Raw genomic sequence first — 27,319 nt, forward strand, 5'->3', positions numbered from 1 at the left:
TTCTCTCTTGTCCTCTATTTAATCATTTTGTAAAACAGCATATTTCCTTATTTTTTTCTCTTTCTCTAGTCTCTTTAAGGATTTACCTAGTTGTTAGAAGTAAAATAAACCAATTAAAGTCTAGCTTGGTTTACAAAAGATATATAATGAAAACCTTACAATCTGTGATCTCCTTGAGGACAAGGACAATATTAATCTCTATGTCTATGTCCTCCTTGCTTAGCACAGTGCTTGGTGCCCTGTGAATGTTTGCTACATGAGTTTCATTGTTTTCGAAAAATAATATTTCCTGTGCCTCTGCTCATAACTTCTCAAGTTATGAGAAGTTTCTAAAATGCTTTTGAAATCTTTTCCTAGAATTGGAAACATTATCTCTCTTTATTTATTTGAAAACTAATGAAAAACATTGAAAAGTAAACATCTCCCAAGAGTAAGCACCTTCTGTCATCCCATACCATCATACAACAGCCCCACAAAGAAGTCACTGCCAATAATTTGACGCCTATCTTTTCTGACTTCCCCAAGTTCACGCAGACATTTCCAACTATATGTATAAATATTTTCCTTTTTAAAAATGTAATCGTGCTATAGAAATTGATCTGGAGTGCAAGCTTTTTCCCATTTAGTTTACCATGGACACCTTTCTAAGTTAGCACATATAGAGGCACACCACATTCTTTAATGACTCTGTAGTATTCCAGAGTATAATTTTTACTCCATTTATTAAGCTATCTCACTATTCATGGACATTCTGATTGTTTCCATTTTTTTTTAAATAAAATTATTTATTTATTTTTGGCTGTGTTGGGTCTTCGTTGCTGGGCGTGGGCTTTCTCTGGTTGCGGTGAGCAGGGGCTACTCTTTGTTGTGGCATGCAGGCTTCTCATTGCGGTGGCTTCTCTCGTTGCAGAGCACGGGCTCTAGGCATGCGGGCTTCAGTAGTTGTGGCACCCAGGCTCAGTAGTTGTGGCTCGTGGGCTTTAGATCGCAGGCTCAGTAGTTGTGGCTCACGGACTTAGTTGCTCAGCGGCATGTGAGATCTTCCCAGTCCAGGGATCGAACCCATGTCCCCTGCATTGGCAGGTGTATTCTTAACCACTGAGCCACCAGGGAAGTCCCCGTTTCAAATATTTTATCAGTAAAACAGTGCTGAATGATGTACATAGAAGTTTACATATTCATTCAACTATTTTAAGCCCAGTGAGAAGAAATATTTGGACAAGACTAAGCATTCTCCACTTTTGGCATGCCTAATGATTTCCAACTTTGTTTCCATTTTATTAAGAATGTGATTATTGCCTGTCTCTGTATGTTTATTTTCCATTCAAATAATTGTACAAATACCACTATCCAAGGATGTCACTCCTTCCCTAATTGAACAGCTTGATGAAAGAGAGCACATCTTATGGCATCTAGCTATCTGCTGGTGTAGGAAAGTGAACTCAGTATTTAAAAGAAAGATTAGCATGGTTGCTGGTGTGTGAGGAACAGAAGTCAAGAGCCATCCATCAGTATTTTAAGTAGTAAATTCTCTGAGGGCATGTTCACTAGAAGCAGAGTCAGAGTCCAGGATTCTCGTGCAAGAGACTAATTGAGGGGATGCCCTCAGGACAGTCTGTGAGGAAATGATGGAAGCAGGAAAGAGCAAGGGAAGAAGCTAAGCAGAAGTGTCTTTCAGCTGAGCTCTAGCCTCCCCTGGTCTCCAGAGGGAGCTCTGGAGTGTGAATGTCACCCAGAGTTCCATTTTGTACCTTGCACCTCCACAGCCAAGCGGGGAATAATCCTCTCCTGGCATTTCCTACCCAGGCAGCTCCATTAGCTGAAGGCAGTTCGTAGAAAACGGAACAGCTGTGAGTTGTTACGAGCCAAGCTCAAAGCAGTGGAGCGAGGAGTGCACCAGCCTTATAAAAAGTCTGGAGAGGCACTAGTAGGTCGTCTTGCCTGGAGTCCTTTCCCTTCCCCCACGGTGCCATCTCCATCCACTGAAAAGTGTACTCATTCTTCAAGATCCAGCCCAGCCCCAGACCACCTGCACTGTGTAGCTTTCCCTAATCACAGCAACTGGATTTGAAAGGTGTTTCAGTTAACTTTTATAATCGTAGATTTTTAAAAATCAGAATGAAAAAATACTCTAAAAAATGTGTTCAAGTCCTGGCATTACAATCATATACTAATTTTCTAAACCTAGGAAGCAGTTAAGCCTCTTTGAGCTTCAGTTTTGATATTTGTAAAATTCTGGTATTACCTGCTCAACCTACGTCACCAGGTTGTTGTAAGAGTGAGATGAAATCTTGTATCGGAGAACTTCTTACATTATGTACCCACGTGTACAGTGAAGACTTCCCTTAGTCTCATGTAGATGAACCCCCAGACTTGGAAGTGCATTCTTGGGGACATCGGCTTCTTGCTGTCACTGTCTGTCCTCCAGATAGCACATACTGCAGTCAGTTGGCTTGAGCACAAGTGAGTCACTTTACCTGGATGTAAAAATTTATCAAGGCAGCCAATATAATATTTGTGTTTCCTTAATAACACACCATTTCAGAAATTCTGATTTGTGTTATGATTATTTTGGATTTATATCCTGTATCCCCTGTTAATTTTTAGGTTTCTGAATGGGAAACACATTTCATATACTCCTTTGTTTCATCCATGCTACCTGCCACGTAGTCTTGCATGTGGTAGATATTAAATAACGACTTGTCAAATAAGGCCGAGAGGTTTTTTAGGGAAGACTTTACTAGCTTCTCTAGGGCTAGGACCCTTAATTTGTCCTCAGAGCTCATAGTTTTGAGCCTTATCTTAACTAAATGAGAGGCAGGATAAAATGGTTTATTATAATCATTCTAGAGATGTGGCTTTAAGTGAAAAGCACCTAGTTAAAAAGAAACGCAATTTAGAGACCTTTTATGTAGTTTTAGCCTCCCTTAACTGATAACAGTGAGATAATCCTTTAACAGAAAAAAAAATGAAGATATGAAAACCGACTTGAATAGTTTATCTCTAATAATATTAACATGTGCTGAAATGAAATATATAAACTAGTTTTTTAAGACTTTTAATTTAGTAACTGATTTAGTAATTTCAGAAGCTTTCATCATCCTGGAAGTCATTCTCTTCTTTTCCTAAAATTGTAGGTGTATTTTTTATCTCTGTGTATAGGACCATTTCACTTCTCCGGATGAGTACGATGACCCCACTGTGCTCTATGAAGCCATTGTGTCTCATGAGAAGAACCTCGTCATAGCCCACGAAGGGGACCCTGCGTGGCGGAGTGCAGTCCTCGCCAACTCACCCTCCCTGCTTGCTCTGAGGCACGTCATGGATGATGGCACCAACGAGTACAAGATCATCATGCTCAACAGACGCTACCTTAGCTTCAGGGTCATTAAAGTAAGGTTTGGAGGCACTTGTTTGCCTCTGAAAACAATGGAACTTAGATAACTGTATCCAAACTTTTAAAAAGTAGTTGAAACTCTTTTATAGAAAACAAAAATAATGACCATACTACATTAACGTTTATTGTTTTTGAGCTCTTAATTTATTTTGTCAGTAATTTACTCTGTCCTCTGAAATTTTTTCATGTGCCATAAAGCCTTAAAGTTTTTGCTTATTTCTCTCTCGGCAGTCTCTTGCCTGTTATATGTGCTCTTCGGGCAGCACCTCTTCCTCAAATGTCAGCAGTGTATTGCTAACAAGATGTGATTCCTAGGTTGCAAAATAACACTCCAGCTGTACTTCACAGTAGCTAACTGTAAATGGTTCACTCTAACTTGCTTTTTTGTTTTGTTGTTTTTTTAAGCATCTCAGGACTTTAGGAGGCTTAATCTCTGACATTTTATTTTGATAGTTTGTAATGTTTTTTCTTCATTTAATCAGCCCCCAAAATCACAAACATCCTTTCAACTCTAAATATTTGTTACCTCTCATTTCTATCAAAAATATTTATTATCTTAGTTACAAAATTCAGTGCTTCACCAATTTAGAAAACTAAATGGACTACATTTTACTTGGTATTTTTACAAGACAGCAGAGGGAAGAGCTCTGTAGGTGTTTATTATTTAATAGCCTAATGACCGTGGAAAATAGTTAACTCCTGTTCAGATGTGACCTGCTTATATTTGTTTCCTGCTTTTCACAGTTGGTTATCGTAATGTCTTTTATGTCCCTCCCATTTCTACTCTTCTGTTTATATAAATTTTATTCTTGGCCCCTTAACCTAATTCCCATGTGTTCTGGTTTTCAGGTGAATAAGGAGTGTGTCCGAGGCCTTTGGGCAGGGCAACAGCAGGAGCTTGTTTTCCTACGTAACCGTAACCCGGAGAGAGGTAGCATCCAGAATGCCAAGCAAGCTCTGAGGAACATGATAAACTCATCTTGTGACCAGCCTATTGGCTACCCGATCTTCGTCTCACCCCTGACAACTTCTTACTCTGACAGCCATGAACAGCTTAAAGAAATTCTTGGGGGACCTATCAGCTTGGGAAATATCAGAAACTTCGTAGTGTCAACCTGGCACAGGTGAGCCCTAGGACTGCCTTTTCCAGTGGTGGTGTGACCTGACCCGCTTAATCTAGGCAGTGTGCGTTAGCACCACCTGGAAAGATTGTAGGAAAAGTACAGATGCCACGGTACAATAAAAACCTGTTATACCTGAGCTTCATGAAGTAGAATCTGAGCATTTGTATCTTCAGACTCTTATTAAGTAAATCTAATGTACAGTAGTCTGGTGAGGAACCACTGCTCTAGCATTTAGTAGAATCTTGGATAATTCCCTCCTTTTAGTTTTTTAAACTGTCTATTGCAGCTTATTGCCACTATTAGAATGTGTGGGTCAACAAACAGGGCAAATGAGAGAAAAATAAAAGAAACTGGTGCAAGTCGATTACATTCTTTTTGTATTCCGTTCCAGCAGTAGGGGGAGCGTGCTGTCCATGTTGAAACTCCTCCTTGTGAGATGCAGAGATACTGCTGCCATTTTAACAATTAGTCAGCACTCACATCTCAAATATTTAGTGTCTTCAAGTATGCACATGAATTTTTTTCCTCTGCCTTTTGTGTGGTAAATTATGATATATGGTGCAGGAACATCATAATTTGATGGATGGCAAAGAAAAATCTCAGATTAAGAGTTGTTCAGATCCTTAAATATCAAAACTTAATCCAAAACAAGACTAGAGCAACAAACTCAGAAATAGGTGTTTTAAAATTCTTCCAGGAATACCCAGCATTAAAGAGTAAAATTTCACCATTTTAACGTCTACCCCTATTCAAACAGAGGGAAGAATACAAACCAGGGTAGTGTTCAAAGAAGTTTTCTTTTCAAAAAATACGTGTTGTGCTGGAATTGCCTTGTTTGCCCAGGACTGAGTGGTTTTCTGGGATGCAGGATTTTCAGTGCCAAACTGAGACAGCTGTGGGCAAGCCAGGAGAGTTGGTCACCCTACGTTTTACAAAAGAGAAGAGGGCTTCCCTGGTGGCGCAGTGGTTGAGAGTCCACCTGCCGATGCAGGGGACGCGGGTTCGTGCCCCGGTCCGGGAGGATCCCACATGCCGCGGAGCAGCTGGGCCCGTGAGCCATGGCCACTGAGCCTGCGCGTCCGGAGCCTGTGCCCCACAACGGGAGAGGCCCGTGTACCGCAAAAAAATTAAAAAATTAAAATAAAAAAGAGAAGAAAAATTATTACAGCAGTTCTCTTCAGTTGTGCTACAGAATAAATGAGGTTTAATTTAAATCAATTAGGCATTCGTGGGTTTATACAGTGACAAGGATACTATTTCCAGCTGAGATCTTAATGGAACAACTTGTTATGTGCAGTTCTTTGTTATGGTGTAGAAAAGATGATAGAGTGTAGTGTAAAAGTGAAGTTGATTAGAAGAACGGAGGCAGTGAGTATGAGGGAGATACGCAAACATCATAGACTCTTTTGCTTCTTAATGTTGATTGCCCCATGAAGATTTCCAAAGGTGAACATCAGTAGCATTAAATGTTCGGAATACAGTACCTATCTTGAAGTGATCTTGGGACCATGCCTCCTACTCCGGTGTTTGTTCCTAGGTTAAGGAAAGGTTGTGGAGCTGGCTGTAACAGTGGTGGCAATATTGAAGATTCTGATGCTGGAGGTGGAGCCTTTTGCACTAGTAACAGTGCGACAACTGCCAATGATCCCCACAGCAGTGCATCCCAAGGAAGCACTGGAAACCCAGGCCAGGGACCGGGAGCAGGACTCCATCCGCCTGTCACATCTTACCCTCCAGCACTAGGTAATGTGAAACAGAATTATGTGTGTAATGTTAGCCTCTCAACTGTGGGGTTCAGGTAGTATGTGTGTATAAAGAGGGTGACATATTACCTACTTGGAAATATATAAATAGAATGTTTTGTTTGATTCCCAATAGGACGTTATCCTACTTGTTTATATTAATCATTTAATATATATAAATATACACCATTTGAAATAGCATTTCTTTGAAAGTATCGTTTTTAAAGGCCAATAATAGTTAACTAATATAATTTACTTCTCTCCTGTTGAACAACGATTTGGTTTCTTCTGAGTGTTGTAATAATCTTTGTATATAAATCTTTGTAATTACTTATTATTTTCTTAGGCTGGAAACTTTAAAAATGGAATCAAGTCAAAGTTTATGAGAATATTTAAGACATTATACATAATGCCAAAAATCTTTCCAGAATTCTTTTTTATTTCTTTTACACCAATTGGTACTCTGACCAGTCGTCTAGAGGAGTGACCAGCTTTGAGTATCATTGTTTCCACCTCTGCTGCCTCCTCTCTCAGAGAGACAGGAGAAGGGGGGTGGTCTTTAGTTGCATATTTTTAATTTGCATTGCTCTAATAATACCTGAGGTTGGAAACTTTTAAATGAGTTTATCAGGTCTTCTTTCTGAAGTACATGTTAAGTCTCTTGCCCATTTTTCCACTTGGTTATCTTTTTCTTATTTGTATATTCTGGATTGGAACTCTTGGTCAGTTTTCTGTACCACAGACGTCTTTTTCCATTCTGTATCTTGGCTTTCCCTTCTCTTTCTGTGAAGAGTGGCTTGCCTTTTTTTGTTAAGTTCTTAATTTTTGTGTAGAGCAATTTACTGATCTTTTCCTTTTGATTAATACTTTTTGTATCCTATTTAAGAAATTTTTCCTTATCCCAAAGGAGGCTATTCTTTTACTAATTTGCCTTTTACATGAGAGCTGTAATCCACCTGGCATGCAGCAGGACTCAGATCTTACCTGTTCCCGGATGGCTGGTCGGTTGATCCAGCACTGTCCTTTCCCCCTCTGTTTTGCATGGATCAGATGAAGTTTTAAAACATTTACTTAAAATGATTCAAAAAAATGTAATGGCACTGGAATTGTTAAGACTCTAAATAGGTGTGTGATCGACATTTTGTTATGTTCTTTTTTAACTTCTGAGTGAAAACCTAAAACTGCCAGTGTGCTTCTTTAAATACACCTTTTACTTTTAACATTGATTAGCTCTTTTTATTTTCAGATTAAAAAGTACATGTAGTTATTTTTCGATATAATTAATAATAATTTTCTAATAATCTTCACATCACTCTTCACAAATCTGAAGAATCCTATCGAGCCATTAGAAAAAAGGACACAGAATAACCTACTATTTAGTATCACTGACCATTCATATTCAGTAGTGATCCCTCAATGCACATGCACATTACAGTGTGCCATCACTGTGCCTCTGTGGGTGGCATAGCTTGTCATTGGGATAGATTGAAAGGGCATTAATACTGTATTTTGAGAAATAGTAGTTACAGAGCTTGCCACATAGTAGATCCTTAATAAATATTTCTCACTGTCTCATTTCTATGAGATATTCATGTATTCTGAAATATTTCAGTGAAAGAAATTTTAGGCTTTATCTCAACCTAAATACCTGCTATTTCCTATAAATTATTTAATTGTATTTTTTTTATGCCCCAGAATTTGAATTTTAAAAAGCTTCAGCAAATAGAAATTATGTTACAAAAACCACATAAGAAAATAGATCTCAGATATTTATTTCTTTTTGGCAACTTTAAAAGTTTTAGGTATAAATATTAAGTTCAGTAAATTCACCAACTAATTTAAGGTGCGAGGCTTAAGGGAGAAAGTCTTAGAAACTACTGAAGAAGCAGTTGTGTTTGGGTCATCCCACTGAGAAGGAGCGCTGCTGTTGTTTCTCCCTCCCCAGCCGCTAGCCACAGCTCTCACTCCGTGCAGTCCAGCCTGGTCCGGCAGTCCCCTGCCCGGGCCTCTGTAGCCAGCCAGTCGTCATACTGCTATAGCAGCCGGCACTCATCTCTCCGGATGTCCACCACGGGATTTGTGCCTTGTCGGCGCTCTTCCACCAGCCAGATATCGCTTCGCAACTTACCGTCATCCATCCAGTCCCGCCTCTCTGTGGTGAACCAGATGGAACCCTCCAGTCAGAGCGGCCCGGCCTGTGTGCAGCATGGCCTGCCTTCCTCTAGCAGCTCCAGCCAAAGCATCCCAGCCTGCAAGCATCACACCCTCGTGGGCTTTCTTGGGACAGACGGCGGTCAGAGCAGTGCCGCTGATACACAGCCCGGCAACACCTTAAGTCCTGCCAATAATTCCCATGCCAAAAAGGGGGAGGTGATTTACAGAGTCCAGGTGAGTAAGCCCACGGTTCTTCTTGCACTGTTTCTCTTACTCGTTTGTTTTTATTTCTTGTTCTTTTGAGTGAAGGACTCTTGTGAAGACACACCTTATATTGCCTAGTCTGAAGACTAGAATAGTTTTGAATGTTGAAAAAATGTTTCTGCCAGTATAAAAACTGAAAGCAAGGGCTTCCCTGGTGGTGCAGTGGTTGGGAGTCCGCCTGCCGATGCAAGGGACACAGGTTCGTGCCCCAGTCCGGGAAGATCCCACATGCCGCGGAGCGGCTGGGCCCGTGAGCCATGGCTGCTGAGCCTGCGCGTCCAGAGCCTGTGCTCCCCAACGGGAGAGGCCACAACAGTGAGAGGCCCGCGTACCGCAAAAAAAAAAAAAAAAAAACTGAAAGCAAGCAGTTTTTCACTGGTGGTATTTGTTCGCTCTTCAGCCATGGTTATGTGACCATTGCAGTTAAGGTCTCCTAGGAGGCTAAAAGGAGTTCAGGTGGCTCTTTAGGTGGTTTTTTATTCCGTTATAGTCAGTGGAGAATTTGAGACACTGTGAAAGAAATTCTGTTTAGGATTATATAATTATTTGTCATCGAGGGGAATATGAATTCTTGAATTCATTCATTCATTTTTGAATGAATGATCCATATTTATTTATACTGCAGATTGTGGATCCCAGTCAGATTCTGGATGGGATCAACCTGTCAAAAAGGAAAGAGCTGCAGTGGCCTGATGAGGGTATTCGGTTAAAAGCTGGGCGAAACAGCTGGAAAGACTGGAGTCCCCAGGAGGGCATGGAAGGCCACGTAAGTTCTCCTATGAAGCTGGTGCTCTGACTTTTTTGTAGCCTGACTGGTATGCCTGGTTTTTAGCTGATTTATGTACTTATGCTTAATTAACAAACTGAATTACTACCTCTAATCTTAAGGATAGAGTCTGCGAGTGTATTCAGGGTCTCTGCCACTAACTGCTTGTTTTATTCTGAAACATTAGGTGATTCACCGTTGGGTGCCTTGCAGCAGAGATCCAGGTACTAGATCCCACATCGACAAGACAGTACTTCTGGTTCAAATTGAAGATAAATACGTGACTGTAATCGAAACTGGGGTACTAGAACTTGGGGCTGAAGTGTGAGCCAGTGTTTTATAACTTCATTTCTTTTCCCTCAAAATTCCAAGAGATTGGAAAAAAAGAGGAGAGAGCAGAAGATGCCTGCAGGTATCCCTTTGATCCTGTAGGAGAGACTTGAACATAGAGTGGGCTTGGTTAAGCACCTCTCCTTCGCCCTTCACCCTGACTCCTGTCACTGTCTCCATCCCCAAATAAAGCTGAAATATTTTTTTAAGTTAGCTGCTGAGAAAACATCGTGCATGAAGGATAAAGTTCTGTTAAAATACATCCTTAAAAAAAGTTTTTTCCTATGCATTGCCTATGCTTTAAATCAACAAACTCTTGCTTTCTAAACTATGATCTCATATTTTTCTAATTTTTTTGCCAAAAATAATTGCCATGTTTTGTCATAAAACATGAAATCCATTTACCTTGATTTTTAAAAACAGACAAGTGTAGAAACCTTCAGTTTGACATATTGCAGTATAAAAGTTTAATGTACAGTGAAAAAGACTATGAACAGACATAGATTTATCTTATTCCTTGAACGCTAAAAACTTTAATGAAAAAAACTGCACTAATTTTTTACAATGCACTATAAAGTCTGAGATTTCTCAGAACATTTATTTATATATAAAAATAAAATACCATTATTTAAATTGCCTTTGGGATTAACCCCTTCCCTTTCCTTATACGTAGCAGGAACTGTGCTGCTCATTTTTCTTTAGTAGTCTGTACTTCATGCCAGTCCATTGGATGTTTCCTTTAAAATGAATACTTAATCTCAAGATACACGTAGCTTCATCACTGGCATTTCCCGGAGCCAGTAGTCAGTGACTCAGTCCCGTGAACACTCCTGCCAGCTCCTGTGTCCACATTTCAGATGGGCTCCAACACTGTGTGCGTCCCAGCTACCCTGTTTCTCCCACTTGGGGCAAGTTCTGCTGGGGTCAGTTCTGGGAAGAAAATACTTCTGCTTTTCAAAGAAGAAGGTGAACGTCCTGGAATTTAAAGAAAGGATGGATTGCCTTTTATTTTAAGAGTTCTTAGCTCTTGAAGTTATTCACATGCAGTTCAGTTAATCAAGTAAAAGTTTTTCAAACAAAATTATCCAAATGGTGCAGTTCTTATTGTTATATCCCTCTTTAAAACTTTGCCTATTATTTTCCTCCTCTCTTCTTATTCTATTACTTGAATTTTATTTCCTGTGATTTATAGTGTGTAGCTGTAATTTGAAATATTTATAACTGTGATGAACTTGACTTAATTCATATGTTGTCTCATAACTTAAATTTTATTGGTTTTTTTTAAAATGTATGTATTCAGGGAAATATATAACTCAGATTTACAATTAGACTAGGTGGGAACTGCAGTTTAGATTTAATTTTCAACATATGGCGTTTTTTAAATCCTTCAGAAAATTTTTCTCCTTTTGTGTGAAACCCCAAAGAAGACTGTACATCTGAGCATTTAGGAGCAGCCATCTTTCTGCCCCCTGTGAATGGAAAGTAAAAGGAAGCAGGTGAAGTTAATTTTAGTCATACATTTCGTTTAGTCCATTATATCCAAAGTATTGCTATTTCACCATGTGGTACTAGCCGTATTTCAGCTACTTGCTAGCCACAGTATCACATGACACTTCAGTGGAAGGAATGAAAGCTAAGGAAGTAAATAGCTAATATATAGCCTCTGATTGCATTTTCACTCCAAAACCTATTTACTTTTCCTTTTTCCAATTTTAAATTTTTGTGGGTATTCAGGAGCCGATGTGCCTTGTGTTGAGGTTTCCAGACTTCACACACTTTGCAGATCTTACTGTTGAAAAACTTTCTATCAAATGATTTACTGAACATTTACACAAAGGTACCCTTTCTAAATTGACCAGTTAAAATGTATTTTTCCTGATGCTGTCATTATATTCTGTGTTTGCCTTATTTTGGCAAATCTACAATATGCCATTAAGGTTCAGGTTCTTCTTTTTTCTTCTGAAACTGAATATATGATCTGTTTGTCTATCTGTATTATCTAAAATCCTCTCAGAGGAATTATGCTCCCTGCTGCTTGTTCCCTTTCTGAGATGAATATGATCTCTTCATGGTCATTGCCTAGATGAGAAGATAAGTGGAGCCTTTCCAGTCTTAAATAGAAGATACTTCATTTTCCTACACAGAGAAAAAGAAAAAACCTGAACTTCAAATGTTTAAGACTAAAACATATAGTCTTTTTAAAATCATAATACTTTTCTAATAATTGCATCAGGGGAAGCATTGATAATTAAAGAAGGAGTCATGTCTTAAAAATAATTGGAACTAAAGTATAATATAGAAATATACACACTTTCATTAATTAAGTTGATTATACATGTCTTATTCAACCCTGTCCCCTGCCACCCCACACCCCTTTGGAGATTAGTGAGCTGTTCATTTAGATTCCCTGCTTAGCCTTTTTGATTAGTATATAAGACTCCAGTATACACACATTAGCATCTTTAGTTCACAGTTGCCAAAACTTTTCAGAGTTCCATAATTTGAAAGTAAAAATATGTAATTAAAACACTAGTTTTTTTCATTTGCTTTAAATAGTTTTATTGATATCTTTCGGGTTTTTTTCTTGTTTGATTTTGCTTTTTCCCCCTTTAGAGAGAGTTCTGGAATAAGTTATAAATTCCTAGCTCTTTTGCTGTTGTTGTTACTCAGTGTTAAAAATCATTTTATAACTCAAATTTTTGGTTAATCTTCCAGTTTATAACTTGGTGTAAGCCCTATTTTTACACCATTTTTCAATACTTGATAAAACTTTATATGTTCACTTTTTTCTAAAGAACTATAATTTTTCCAAAAGTCTAGATTAATACAAGATGCTGATCTTTAAGGGACTTGGGAGAGTAGGTGGTGAGGCTCTATATTTTTAAGGTAAAAGGAGATTAATTACCTTTCAGGAAATTAGCGAACAGACTTCATCAGTGTTCTGCCTTCTTTGAGTTTCCATTACTGGAAGATTAACTTCCATTAGATTTGAAGTTTTTTTTTTTTAATATTTCAAGTAAATCTGAGATACTTCTGCAGACCCTTGAAACAGAATTAGTCAGACAAGATTTCTCTCCCGAGTGAGCTATGGAAAATTACTCTGTGTACCAAATGTCAGGCAGTGAAAATACAGGTTTTTACGTAAGAAACAACAGCTCATTAAAAAGATGTATTTTTCTTCCTGGGTTAGTTTACTTTTCCATCTCATATCAAAATATAAAAAAAAACAGCCTCAAATCTAAGCAAGGGTAGCTTAGCCTTAATGAATCCCACTTTGCTTCTGAGCAGCATCCTTCTGCCTCTGCTTAGGAAATCTTCATTTGGTGGATTGTTGCACTGAGTCACATTCATCCAGAACTGAGTCTTTTAAACTTACAATTTGCCCAGAGACTAAGGTTATTGTTTTCTTTCAAAACTCTTCCCTCCTAAATATGTGACTTGAGAAGAAGATAACAATAATTTTGCATGAGAATTCTTTGAATTTATGTTTACTGGCTACAAAACTATAAATGGCTGCCCGCATTGTGATTGACTTTTGTGTTTGTTTTCATTACTTTTTCATGAATATGGACACAGCCCCCCCTTTTTTTTAAAGTCCTCAATATTCATTCTTGTTCTTTTTTGTAGTATATTTTAATCACATAAAATTACTTTGCTTGGACACAGACCAAGGGTAAGATGTCATTCAAGGCTAAGATGATACTTGGAGCCCATTAATGGACTTTGAACTTTCTGTTTCAGTCATATATGGAAATTGAGTTTTATTTATCTGGAGAAAGAGGAAAATTAGCTATTACCATGTATTTGTGCAGCATAAATTTTAATATTACGTTGGATATGTATAGTTTTTTTTAAATTAAGTATTAAAAAACCAGCCTCTCTTTTCTTCACTTCATTTTTTTAAAAAAATCTGGTTCATATATACCTAGTCCTTCTCATTTGTTTAGGTGATTGGAAAGAAGTTAATTATTATACAAATAGATCTGGTAGGTATGTGAGTGAAGTATTAATTTTGTTTGAAACAGATGTATATTTTCTGCTTTGAATCCCCTCTCCAGAGTCATCTTGTCAAGAATTATGTGTGATAAGAATTTCTCTTTACTGCCTATCAGCCACATATTCTTTCTGAATTAGAGAAAATAAGTTCTATTTGTGAACTGAACTTCATTATCTGCCGTTTTATGGAAGCAGCATAACATTCTTTGGGGGACCAGAGCTGAGTGTCATCACAAGGTTACATGACAGCTCTCTTCTAAGGCACACCTATTATATAGGGTTATGCCTTTTTTCTATGCTTCAGCTCTGTACCTGACAATTTATGATTCAGAGGATCCAAGCTAGAAGGAAGAAAGGTCATCTAAGATTGTGATAAGGATGAATTCCTGCGTGGTATTTGCACAGATGGGGTGATACCCTGGAATTCAAAGCAGAGTAGTAGTCGAGAATGAGATGGCTGCTCCAGATGACTCTTGGATTTAGCATAATTGTGGTTAAACAAGATTTTTTATATATGAAACTTGATTCTACAACCAAAATAATAGAAATGGGGGGGAAATCATGTCTGCTTATGCTTTTTTAAAGTTTATTATAGTTTAAGTAAAAATAAATTGTAAAAAATGATTACCTTAACCCTGTACAAGTCTGGCAATGAGCTCTGCATGAGGAAATGGAAGAAAGAATACTGAAAATGATTCCAGGAAGGTAGGTGGGAGGAAGGAGAATGGGTTTCCCTTTTCTGATCATGGGCTCTGAAAGCATTCATTGCCTCTACCAGCATTCAGTATAAACCAGAGATAAGAATATATGTACTCACGTGTGTCTGTGAGTGTGTGTGTATGCGCGTGTCTGAGTGTTTGTTATTCTAAACAGCTTGTAAATACGGTAGATGTTTAAAATGGAAACTAAAAGCTGAGATTGTTTTTTCTTTGCAAATATATTGCATCAGAGATACAGTATCGACAGTGGATAAAACACGGAGGAAATAAATTTTTTTTCATTTTGCCTTCTGTCCATTTTTGTCAAATTAAGAAAAATCAGAGTTTACCATATTAAGTTCTGCCTAGCGTATTTTAAAAACATGTACTTGGTTCTGAAAATAATCATTTTAAACAGAAGCTTTGACCTATTAACATGGGATTCAGCTTATAATAGAAATGTATAAATTTCATAATAAAAGGATAGCTTTTCACACTTGGCAGAAAGGTTGTAGTTTACATCTTCTGAACCTATCTGAATGTGTCCTATTAATGATATAATATCAGATGGAACATGTAGGATGATGGATGAAAATGCGTACATGTTCACTGTATCACACTAAATTACAGTACAGAAAATGGAAAGAACATACAGGTTATAGTCATCAAAATCAGACAAATGCTAACTTGGTGTGTGTACTAACCCACTGATTTCATGTATAATACTTCAAGAAAATGCAAGCTGACTTACAATGATAATAGATATACTCTTGACTGAGTCACTTATTAATCCTTCAATGAGTCATTTTAACTATAAATAACAACCAAAGCCAGCAGGGTGCAGGTGACGTGCCACTGGCATCAGAGTCCCAAACAGTTTGCTGTCTTCCTGCCCAGGATCACAGTGGCACACCTAGAAATGTAATGGCGTTTAATCTTATAGGATCTTATAGGACAGTATTTTTTCTAGTGACAGGAAACATGCTGGTTAAATGAAACACATCTTCAAAGAAAGGGATTTTCTGTGTATGTGATCTACATTAATCTTAGAGCCAGAGATTCAAAAGGGAGTTGACCTGAAATTTGGGTCCCCTAAAAGCTCTTCGTTGTTCGTAAAGTGCAGTTTACTTAGGATTTTTTTTTCTCCTAAAGGATCTGAAAATGTTGGCCTGTAACCGATGAATCTCACCATGTAGGTGCATTTTCCTCTGGGGAAGGTAAAACACACCTTGTGAAGTAAGGACGTGACGAAATGATGGCTTTTGGGGTATTCATTCAGCACTTACTATATAAAACGTTTGTTTTATTCCCCTTTTCCCCCATTCATATGTGCTTATTAAAGAAAACTAAATATGATTGAACTTCATGCTTAGAAAAATGTAATTTGGTACAAGAGGATCCCTAGATCGCTCTGTAATTTCTCAGGATATATATTAACAGCAAGTGGTAAGAGGTGAATCCGTCTTATCTGAAAGCCTTTTAAGAAACCATTCAGTTTCAGTGCCCAGTAAACTGTGCTGAAAGGGAAAAGTCATCTGTTAGTCCAGGGTTCCTTTTTGCTCCCAAGGACATTGTATGAATCCATAGTAACCGGGCCCATGTAAGGATACTCCAGGGCAGTCCCATCCTGAAGCACAAGCATCCTGACTTGTCTTTATCATATAGTCACCATCCCAGGCCAGCACTGAATTTTATCAGATACCAAAAGCAGTGTTTTTAATACTGTTAATGGGTTTGCTCTCAAAAAACACCCACCACTTCTCGGTTGTGTACTAGTTAATAACACAGGATGTCCCAGTGGGAACTCAACAGTGGAGTACAAATGGCTGAAGTAAGGTATACCTTTTTTTTAGACAAAATGCAGGTTTATCTAGCTTATAAATTTGGGGATGGCTCCCTTGGTACAATTGCATTAAGATACTATTTAAATAGTTCTAAAATATTTACTTAGAATGCTCACAGTTGCAAGGAAGAAAAAACCCAATTCAAAGTTCCTGAAACAGGAAATTGGCTCATTATAAAATGAAAGGTAAACTGGGCTTTCAGGATTGATTAATCATGTTACTCCAGCTCCGTGTATCTAATTTTCTCAACTCTGCCCTCCTGTGTATGCTGGCTTTCTTTTCAGACTGGAACTAAGTGTCTATTTCTAGACCTCACTCCATACACATTATCATTCAGAATAAAACACTTCCTGTTACCTCCCTTAAGTGGGAAAATCTCCCAGAAGCCTGAGCATATTTCTCCTTGCATCTCATTAATGTAAGAGTTGACATATGCAAGATCCTTAACCTGTCCCTATGTCCTGATTTCCTGAACTGGTCACTGATAAGAACAGTCACCACGATTGGCTCAGACAAATCAGAGCTTAGCCCGGAACCCAGAGTTCACTCAGCAAACAGCATGGTTGCTATACGATGTGTGCGAAGGAGTTGGCCACAATGTCCGCAACTGTTCTGTACATAGCATTTTGGAACTTGAGTACTGTTTTCAAGAAACGAAGGCTCAGACTACCTACAAAATAAGGTGTTTCTTTTAGGATGCATCTGTAGCAGACCTAGAACAGAAAGTCAGCAGAAACTGATGTGGACTAGGTCCAAGTGTTTGCTCTTTTTTTCTGAGGGGCTGCCTTACATCTCATCGTGCTTCTGCTTTTCTCCATGTAAATTATTTCCTTCCTAAACTTGTTGGGGAAAAAAAGAAAAAAGTAAACACCTAGACATAGGATGATCTTTAGGAAAAGGCTTTTAATGATGGGTTCAGTTTCTAAAGGACTACTCAGATTTCCTATTCCTTTTTTAGTTAGTTATGGTAAGTTGGATTTCTCTAGGACTGCACATCTCAAACTTTTTGGTCTCAGAATACTTTGACATTTAAAAAAATTACTGAGCCCCCCTCTACCAAAGAACTTCTTTTTATGTAAGAAATATTTATATTTACTGATATCTATTGCATTAGGAATTAAAACAACAAATACTAAAGATGTTATTTCTAAATGAATTAATAAATAATGAACTCATTACATGTTAACATAACATTTTTATTTAAAACAGTGCTTCTAAATTTTAAAAATTGCATAAGACATCTGAGCTATCTGCTGCTACATACGATGTGTTGCGTTACATTATTTTGATTGAAGGATATGAAGAAAACCTGACTTCATACATATATGTAGCTGGAAAAGAGAGGAATATTTGAATAGCCTTTTCAGATAATTGTTAATATTCTTGTTTTGTTACTTCACTAAAATTTGCTAAGTGGTAGTTTCTTAAAGCTTAATCTGCTGAGCTGAGTGAGTTGAGTGTTCGGAGAAATAAAATGGTTTATTTACTGAAAACCGTCCAGCCCAGAGGCTTATAATTCATTTTGTAAGACCTTAGACTTACTTTTTTTTTTTTTTTTTCAAAAATATGGGGCCAGAGGACGGGAGGCAAAAAATAATTCACTTGGATAATATCTTTTCCTTTCTGGAAACGAGAGAACTCTCCAATTGCACGAGTTCTGACATGTTCTAGTTAACATCTCTCTTTCTCAACCTGTGTTGGTTCACCCTCTGGGTATGCAGGTCAGAAAGAAAACTTACAGGTTATGTGGGCCGTGGGTGAGAGGGCCAAGAAATGACAAGTACTGAAGCAGGGAAAGCTCTGGTGTCTCCAGTGATTAGATGGTGAGGTGTCACCACCAAGGCGAGCACTGGCTCATCTGCCCACGGCCAACACAGCAAGCCTCATAGAACTGGGTATTGGGCCTAAAAAATACAAGCTCCTCAGCCCCTGCACTTCTAGAGAACATGAAGAATGAGGTTAAATTTAGGAGGCATTTTTTCATAATGAAGTTTTCATTAGCATCCCTTTGTAGCTAAAGTTGCACAGAGTGTGTTTTAGGTAAAGGAGGAAGATGGCTTAAGAGCTAGAATTAATGTGGAGAGAGAGAGTTTCTGGAGAGAGGCAGACTGGCTATTCAGATATGCTTGGCTTTGGGGTTTGTTAGGGTTAGTACTCAAACTTGATTTTGTCAGAACCTGAATTAACTTCAGAAGCAGTTAATGATAATGAAAGTAGTAGAAGGTCAATATGTTTATTGACTGGCATTTTCAGTCAATTAGGGCAGATTAGGAGATTAGGGCACTCGCAGCCTCATATCAGAAGGTAACTGTTAGGCCACTTTGGTCATCAGAAGTGAGTTTATGGACATAGAATTAAGAGCACAAGGAGCATCATTTTTTATAATTCTGAACATTTTTTTTCCTGCCTTGGGAAAAGCATGCTTTATAATTTTTCTACTTTTTTTAGTGATGGAATATTTATGTCCATCAGTCTTAGTTTTTTCACTCTGCAGTAAACATTGTCAAATTTTGATCTTCGGCTTCCTTTTTCTAGACTCCAAGCAGACCACATTTCTTCTGTTGTCACATTCTTCCTTCAGGTGTGTCAGTACGACTGTGTTACACTCAGCTTCTGCTTCTGCTGAGATGCTTTAATTGGACACTCAACACTTCGCCCTCCTGCTTCCATTGCAGAGAATTGGTCTTACCCACTGGTGTGAAGTTCACTAGTTGAAACATGGGAAAATCTCTTTATCTTACAGTTCAGAGGACACAAATTTACTACACCTCCTACTTCATTACATTTCCAACTAAGAATAATTTAATTATTTTCTCCAAATACACCCATCAGTTTGGGGAGGGGAAAATGTCTCATAACTTTAAGAGCAAACGTGTTTTAAGAGATTAAAAGCAAAATCTAATTTTAAAAAGTTTAAAATTCAGGATCTGTTTAGCTTGAAAGGGATTGTTGTAAATTACCTTGAAAATATTCAGTATTCAAGGACGGAAGATAAATGACACTGACAGACTGGTTAGACACAATCTAATAGTGTAAAGACATTAAAACAAGATGCTGACATGTCTGTGGCAAAGGGCTGGCATATGATAACTCTTGCCAGATTAAAGATTCTGGAAAGTAATAAATTATATTTCCATTGCAAATCTGAGCAAAAGGACTCTATATAAAGCAGTAATGACTCTCTTTGAAAAGTGTTTATCGAAGTAAACTGTGTGCCAGATAAATTCACAACAAACCTGCCATATGTTTTTACTGTCTTGCATATGTGAAAATTGAGGCTTAAAAGATAATTTTAAGGAAAAGGTAAAATCATGGTCCTCAGGTATAAAAATGTACTACATGTGTTCAAGGCTTTATCTGATGCATTAATCTGAAGAATTAACCACATGTTATAACACATTCAAATTTAAATTTTTTAGAAAAGGGCACAAGTGTATGTGGAGTAAAAAAGAATGTTAAAAATGAATTGTGAAATGGAGACAAATTGTTTTGGTTTTTTGTCCACTGAACCTCTACTAGAGGAGACAGAATTTAATGACTTATGCGATACCTACATTTTTCAAAGTTATAAAATAACTCCCTCAGAATCAGAACCTGATAAGACAGAGAAGTATGCTATAGACGATGCACAGTTTTCCATTGGCATACAAGTTTTGTCTACCTTATTTTTAGTAATTGGCCTGAGATAATCCACATAATAAGTGGCATGATGGAGAAGATCTGGGGGGTGGTGTCCAGGACATTTGAATTGCAAGGGAAGCCCTGAGGACATCCTCGGAGGCTGTTGTGATTCAGCCTTGAGGCAGTGTTGGCTGGGACTGAGGTGTTGACCGTAGGGCGTTAGTTAGCAGACTCTGAGGCTGGGGGTTTTGCACAGTTTATTGGAGAGTGCTCTTCAGGGACAGTATAGGTGAGGGAGCAGGAAAAGCTGGATTGATGAACTGTTGATGCAGTTACAAAAAAGGCTTTAGTTAAAAATCCATGGGAAGATCTGGAGCCCTTCTGAGATGTTCTGAGGACACACCTTGGGGCGGCAGTACTCCTCCTCTATCACCCTTTTGAGATTTCTCCTGACGAGCACCTCTGCTAGTCTAGGTGCTTACCTGCTCTTACCGCTAAGCTTACCTGCTGGGATGACCCAGACTCCCTCATCCTTGAGAGCTCTGAGCCTCTGGTCACCAGGCCCTTCTCAAGCAGTGACTGCTGTACCTGACTGACCATTTTCCATTTAAATTGGACAAGGGATTACCAAGAGACACTCCAGTGTATCACCTGGATGCCCCGCGTGTCTCTCCTCCTACCATTGCGTGACGGCAGCCCCACCTCTCCTAATTTCCTTTCCACCAAGGAAAGAACGTGGTGGTGACTTTTCATGCCTACTGGCCTCATTGCACAAAGGACCCAAAGTGACTGGGTGATAGCCGTAGCTTACAGTTGAATGGGACTCCTGCTATATCCCCTGACAGAAGATTTCTCCCTTTGGAAATCAGGTTCTTTAGACCCACTGAGCCTAAAGTTGTGGGACTAGGAAGCACAAGTTCCCCAAGAGGGTCATTGGTAAAGATGGTTAGCGGGACCGTTCCCATTTCTATTTGTTGGTTCCCAGTCTGGTGTATTCCGCCAGTTGGGGCCACTGAACCACTAGGATGGTCACTGATTTAGGATGTATCCTGCAATCCTGAAGCGTGGGTGGTGCCCCATCCTCCCAGGATATCATCTCCAAACTGGCGCCTCAGCTGCACATTTAAAATGTCACTTAATTGTTCTATCAGAGCAGCAACTTTTCCAGTACATGATAGGACCAGTAGATCCCCTGACCATGTGCCCACTGTTTCACTCTCTTTGCTGTAAAGTCCCACGGTCCTATTCAGTGCCACATGGAATCCTGTGTCAGTGGGTCTGACACTCTGTAAACCCTCATATGATCATAGTGCTGAAGCCCTGCACGCAGGAAAGGCAAGACCGATTCTCATAATGTGTGTCAATTCTAGTCAAGATAAATGACTGCCCCACCTAGAGTGGAAGGGGTCCACTTGCCTTCAGGTGGATGGTTTTTCTCCTTGAGGGGTGGGTATTGAGTCAATATACAAAATACAGCAGTGATCTCTAGCACTCAGGTTAAACATCTGGCAACATCAGTAGCTAGACCATCCTTGGTGAATGGAATCCCACTGTGTATCTGCCATTGCTGCCACCATGGCTACTCCTTTCATGCACACATTTTGCCAGCACAGCAGTGACTAATGAAGAAGATAGCAGGTATCAACTGCCCAAATCATTTGGACCACTTGGTTGTTTAGTGCCTCTTCCATCGTAGATGCTCTCTGGTGGCCATTAACACCATTCAAAGATTTTTATACACCACGCCCACTCCCATAGACCAACCATGTGCCCCAACCTGTGTCCCTGACCACCTTATCTTTCTCCTCCTAGGTCTTTGACCAATCAGCCAAGCCATTTGCTACTCCCATTTGTTCATGTCTTTTCTGGCCTTGGGCTCGTTCTGATTCCACACAAAGTGGACGACTGGATAGCCTGATTTTTGCCTTGCAGTGATTTCCCTTCGCCGCTGTCTTAAAGGGCCACCTAAGTGGGGCTGCGTTGCAGCAACAGTCCATTTTTGGCTTGCATCTACCTACCGCAGGAACCCACCTGTGAACCAAACTTGGCTTTTTTCCTCTTCTGTAAGTTGGTTATAAGGGACACATGCCCTTAGCCATAGGGGTGAGCTTGTGCGACAGCAGTGAATGACATGGCGGGGAGCCTGGGCTGCCTATTCATGCAGCCTACCTGTGTCCCCTCTCCCTGCTCATGTCCAATGCCCTGTGTACCACTTCCGTTTTCAAATGGGTTGCTGCTGAGCCTATGCAGGCTTACGGCTTAATGTCTGACAAGTCACGTAGCCAGGCACTCTCTACCAAGGCCAGCAGCAAACCAGGAGCTGGTATAAATGCCATGGCCTTACTCCAGAATCCTATGAGTCTGCATTGTGATTCTCCAGTTAGGTTTACCATAAACCCTACACAGCATCTTTTCCCATCATAGATGCTTTAAATATCGTAAGATCTACCAGGTTGTAAGGACCAAGTGGCAACACCGCTTACACCACATCCTGGACTGGCTTCAGGGTCATTCTCCTTTGGGCCCCACTCAAAGCTTTCCACGTGACTTGGCAAATGGGTCAGAGCAGTGTTCTCACAAATGGACTTTGCAGACTTCAGAATCCACGTTGACCTATGGGCATTCTGAGTCCTTTTTAGTCATGGGAGAAAAGAGTCCTTTACATTGAAGGGGAAGTTCCAGCAGGCTCCTGAATTTTTATAGGCTTTATCTCCTACCATACTTGCCCCTTCTTGATCATCCAGTCTGACTGGCGTGATGTCATCAATGTAGGGGACCAATGTGATTTTCTGCAACATGTCTACACAGCTTCCTTCATACCTTTTGAGGGAGGGCAGAAGACCGTAAATGTACAGTGTTATCCACCTCACATGAATGCAGACTGCTTCTGACCTTCATTCTCAGTAGAGATGGATAAGAATACATTTGCCAGAGTGACCATGTACCTGAAGCAGTGTTAATTTGCATTTGTGTTTTTTGTAGGGACCTGACTAGTGAATCAGTTGGGAATATGAGAGCCACCACCCCTCTCCTTTATATCTCTCCTCATCCCTACAGGTATTGTGATTTACCGTCTTGGGTGGAGGGATGGGGTCGGAGGGAGTTTCATATTCTTCCGCTCGGCCTTCCCTGGTGTGGTTGACTAGTTGGCTTGCCTGACTACCAAGTATGCCCACTCTGATCATACATTCAGGGATGAGGGGTAAAACACTGGGCAGGTCTGTGGACCCAGTGGGCCCACTCTAAACCAGACCTTCACTAGGACTTTATTTGTATTTTATTTATATGGTTCTCATATGCCTCCCTGACCCGCATTCTAACAGGGATCATGAAGATGCTTTGGGTGCCCAGTATCCATGACACCTCAGGTCCTGTTTCTGTGTCCACCCAGTCATTAGAATCTCTGGATTTTCACCTTGGCCCATAGATCCCTTGGGGAAGGACAGAGGGAATCATTCTGTATATGCTGCTGTGGTATTGCAGGATCCTTCCTCCTGAGGGCCCAGCTTTTCCTTCAGTCACTGACTTCCAGGTCTGAAAGCCGGCCCAGACCCAGAAACTGGGCCACAGATTTTAAGTTCTTATTGGGGTACTTCCCTCAGCCTCCTTGATTCTTTTTTTTTTTTTTTTTTGGCGGTACGCGGGCCTCTCACTGTTGTGGCCTCTCCCATTGCGGAACACAGGCTCCGGACGTGCAAGCTCAGCGGCCATGGCTCATGGGCCCAGCCGCTCCGCGGCATGTGGGATCTTCCCGGACCGGGGCATGAACCCGTGTCCCCTGCATCGGCAGGCAGACTCTCAACCACTGCGCCACCAGGGAAGCCCCCTTGATTTCTTTTGATTGTATAGATTGCACGATACCCTTGTTGGTGCCTGTTTCTCTATCTTGCCCTTCTGAATGCCATGTTCTAGTAACCATTTCCACGTTCCCTCTGGGTCAGTCTCCCCAGCTGTCATGCTTTCTTTGCTCCTTATCACAATCATTGCATCCACCTTGCTTCTGATGCCTTGTGCTTCCTAGCCTCTTTTAATTTGAGACTCTATCATCCCACTGCTATCAAGGAATCTTGCTCTATAACAGCATCTTCTAGCATTAGCCCTGGCCCACAGAGGACAGCCCCCACTAACCTTTCTCAGTCGTGCTGGTGCCCTTGTCACCAACACATTTCTTATCATTTTGCTAAACAAAGTGATAGGAGGCTGGCCCTCCTTCCCGTGGAAGGTAGTTGGTGCGTTTTCTGACTTTATGCAACATACCCATTTTAGCATGCCCACTTCTCTGAGCCTTGGATTCCTTCTCTGCCACTTATCATTGCAATTCTGGCATTTCTGTTCTACTTAGTATATGGATTATTGCTTTTTCCAGCCTAGCAGTATATTTGCATAATCTTTTAGGGGCTTTGCCAGGATATCAATCTCCTGTCATAGGAGAGTGTTCTCATATTGATAAACTCTCTCTTTTCCAACTTTGTATTCGGTTTCTCTTGATTCAGCACCCTCCAGATCCAGCCTCATATACAGCCTCCTGGCCTCTGCCAGCTCACACTGGCCGGGTCTCCTCAACCCCTAGCCCCTTCTTCCCCTAGCAACCCCAGCGCACCCCTGGCCAGGTGATGTTGTGACCTGACCAGTTATGGGCCAGGGAGCCAGGAGGGGAGGTGGGAGGGGATGAGTGGCCTTTGAGTCATCTTCAAGCAGCAGAGAGCGGGTCACATCTGCAGGCCAGTGTTTGGGGATCTGGGGCTTCAAGGTTGTCAAGAGCGTCAAGTTGACCTGCAGTGCAGTTACAACAGAGGCATTGGCCAGTCTCACAGGGAGCTCCAGACACATCACAATCCCTCTCTCAAGTCTCACCTGTTTCCCAGCCAGGCCCTGTCCTTGGCATGGCACACCCGCTAAGTCGAAAATTCAGTCTTCTCTGAAGCTCTGTTCCCTTCATGTTCTGTCCTGGGCCAGGCCACAGCTGCTCTGCCCTCTCGCTGAAGGAGAACAGGAACCTCTACATGCTACCAAGGAGGCCCCTCTAACATTGACTCTTTGCCTTAAATAGGCAAGTAATTGTCCTCAGCCTCTTGCTGTCTTTCTCTGGTGCATCGAGAGCCCTCAACCTAGGAGGGGTGAAGGGTGCATGGTGGGCGGAGGGAGAAGATGTGCTGCAATGCAGTCACAGCCAAGGCCTCAGCCTGTCCCACGGGAAGCTCTGGGGCTTCGATGGTCCAAGTTATCCCGGTTTGAGGTACAGAGGCTGGAACCGCCCCTGCCGGCACTGACTAGTTACTGGATATGACTAGTCTCCCGGAGGAGATTCAACCTTGGTTAAGTAGCTTCCTTTGGAAGGAGGGCAGTTCCTGGGGAGGGCCTTAGGTTTCAGCGGTCAAGGGGTGGCACATAGCACCAACTGACGCTGGGGGTAAAGAGGAAAGCTACAGACAAGAGAATGGCTTCCGGAAGATGAATTGACAGGTTATGCTGACCTGATGGCATAAGAGGTCTTTCACTGAAGAAACATTTAATACCCCCTCTGTGCTCAGCCTTGTGCTAGGTACAGATTATGGACACAAAAGGTCCTTGACCTCAAGGAGCTCACGATTGAAACCACGCACCAGTGGAGGAGTCTGGACGTGCCAGGATTTCAGTCTGCAACGTGAGTGGGTGTGTGGCTAAGAAGATAAATCCTGTGATGTGCTGGAGCTTTTTCCATTAGCTTTGGAGCTTGTATTTTTCCTCCCTCAAGAGGTGCCCAGATCCCTGACTGAAAAGGAGACAGCTTCCTGGAGGGCTGGGAAGGACAGAGCTATCTTGTTGCGACCTGCTCTACCGGCGGTGACACCCCCCCCACGCCCCCTCGTGTGTCCCATCTCCCTGAACTGTGCTGTGCGCAGGGACGGAACATCTCAGCGGAGCGCGGCAGTGACGTGCCGAGTGGCCTTTCCTTCTGTCCGTGAAGGAAATGCCAAGGAAGCTCCCCGTCTCTGCAAACAGAATGTAGGAGGGGAAGCAGCGGCTGCCTCATTGGTGTCCTCACGTAAACTGCCAGCAGATGGCAGCAGGCGCTCAGCCCAGGCTGGGGAGGCGTTGAGGGCCGGGGTGTGTTGGGTGGGCTGGAGCCCCAGAGACACACGTGCCAGAAGAGGTGTGAGGAGCAAAAACTAACAAAATGACAAGGCTCTCGGAGCCTGTTAAACTACCTGGGGGTAGTTACCCTGCCTGTGCTCCCGGATTCATGTTTACTGCTTGATGCCCGTGCCTATTTGCGAGGCTCCTCTGAACCCTTGCCTCCAGCTAAACGTGGGCTCCGCGGTCATAAACCTCACCATCAGAACTGCCCTTAGAGCATTCCAGGTCTTGCTGAGTCGTTTTTTCTCTCCATCATTTCACTGAGCCTCACAGGAGCCGTCCCTTGAGGCTATGGAGCTGGACCTTCTCCCAGGACCTGCGGGGACACTGTGTGTCTCAGCCACTCAGCCTCTCGGGAGAAGGCAGAGGGGGCCTCTGCCCTGCTTCCACCGTGACAGGCAGGGACAGGTGACTGCGACAAGGTCAGCGGGCTGCCTGCCGAGAGTGGCGTGCTTCCAACACCTCAGAGCGATCTTTCCCGCCTGGGCGGTTTCCTGGTGACATCACAGGAGCAGCCTCTCGGCCGGGGTGGGGGTGGGGGGTGGAGTGGGGGAGGAGCCTTGGTGGCCCTGCCACACACGCCATCTAGGACACCAGATGGAAACCACGCTCATTGGCTGTACAGAGTGTCATGTCAGGCACTGGCTCAGTAGTGAGTGGAAAGTGCTCTGGGAGCACAGGGCTGGGGATTGGGAAGCAGCCCCTGCGCCAGGCGGGGAGACAAGGAAGAGGTGCGTGCTCAGACCTGTGGGGGCCAGCCTGGAGCTGCAGCGGCCCTGCGGGGCCGTGACAACACAGCTGGTGCCGAGAAACATCTGGAGAGGGAACCAAGAACTGGTTCAAAGTCAGGACTGTCCTTCCCGCCCGCCCCTGCCCGCCCCCCACCCGGCTCCTACCTTCCAGTCTCCCTCTGACCCTTCTTGTCAGAGCCCAGGGAGGGGCAGCTGACGGAGGAGAAAGGTCATGAGTGGAGTGGAGAGGGAGTTTGGAGCTCAGAGATGATCCGCCAGCCACCAGCTCTGCCCCTCGTTGCCCCAAGTGGGCCTGGAGTGAATCATGCCTGGAGAGGGGGCGTCTCCCACAGCCAGAAGTGGGTAAAGGTCTGCAGCTTCCTCAGAGTAGTGAGGATGGGATGTGCAGAAGAGGAGGGGTTCTTCATGGAGGCGTGGGGAGGCTGCAACCCCAAACTTGGACTCCTGGCCACAGCCAAGATTCGAGGGCCTTCCAGGGCTCACACAGGCTGGATGGGGGCCACCGGGGGTAACC

At 41.8% G+C, this 27,319-nt stretch overlaps 1 protein-coding gene across 7 annotated transcripts in view; it reads left to right on the forward strand.

Annotated features, from left to right (window-relative positions):
* The window catches only part of PCNX1 (pecanex 1), a 172,472-nt gene extending 157,694 nt beyond the window's left edge, over positions 1 to 14,778 (forward strand). For 6 of the 7 annotated variants that reach the window (XM_030763392.2, XM_030763391.2, XM_089907904.1 and 3 more), the window contains 6 exons: positions 3,163 to 3,393; positions 4,247 to 4,521; positions 6,059 to 6,264; positions 8,209 to 8,651; positions 9,307 to 9,447; positions 9,635 to 14,778. In XM_030763392.2, the coding sequence (XP_030619252.2) occupies positions 3,163 to 3,393; positions 4,247 to 4,521; positions 6,059 to 6,264; positions 8,209 to 8,651; positions 9,307 to 9,447; positions 9,635 to 9,775 (1,437 nt within the window). In that variant the 3' untranslated portion in view covers positions 9,776 to 14,778. Of the gene's footprint in view, positions 1 to 3,137; positions 3,394 to 4,246; positions 4,522 to 6,058; positions 6,265 to 8,208; positions 8,652 to 9,306; positions 9,448 to 9,634 lie in introns of those variants that run through there. The other variant, XM_089907905.1, reaches the window with a different exon arrangement.
* The last annotated feature ends 12,541 nt before the right edge of the window (positions 14,779 to 27,319 follow it).

Source organism: Delphinapterus leucas, chromosome 2 (genome assembly GCF_059928025.1).
Source record: "Delphinapterus leucas isolate spDelLeu-1000000601 "Yukka" chromosome 2, BTC_Dleu_Yukka2, whole genome shotgun sequence".
NCBI classification, from domain to species: Eukaryota; Metazoa; Chordata; class Mammalia; order Artiodactyla; family Monodontidae; genus Delphinapterus; species Delphinapterus leucas.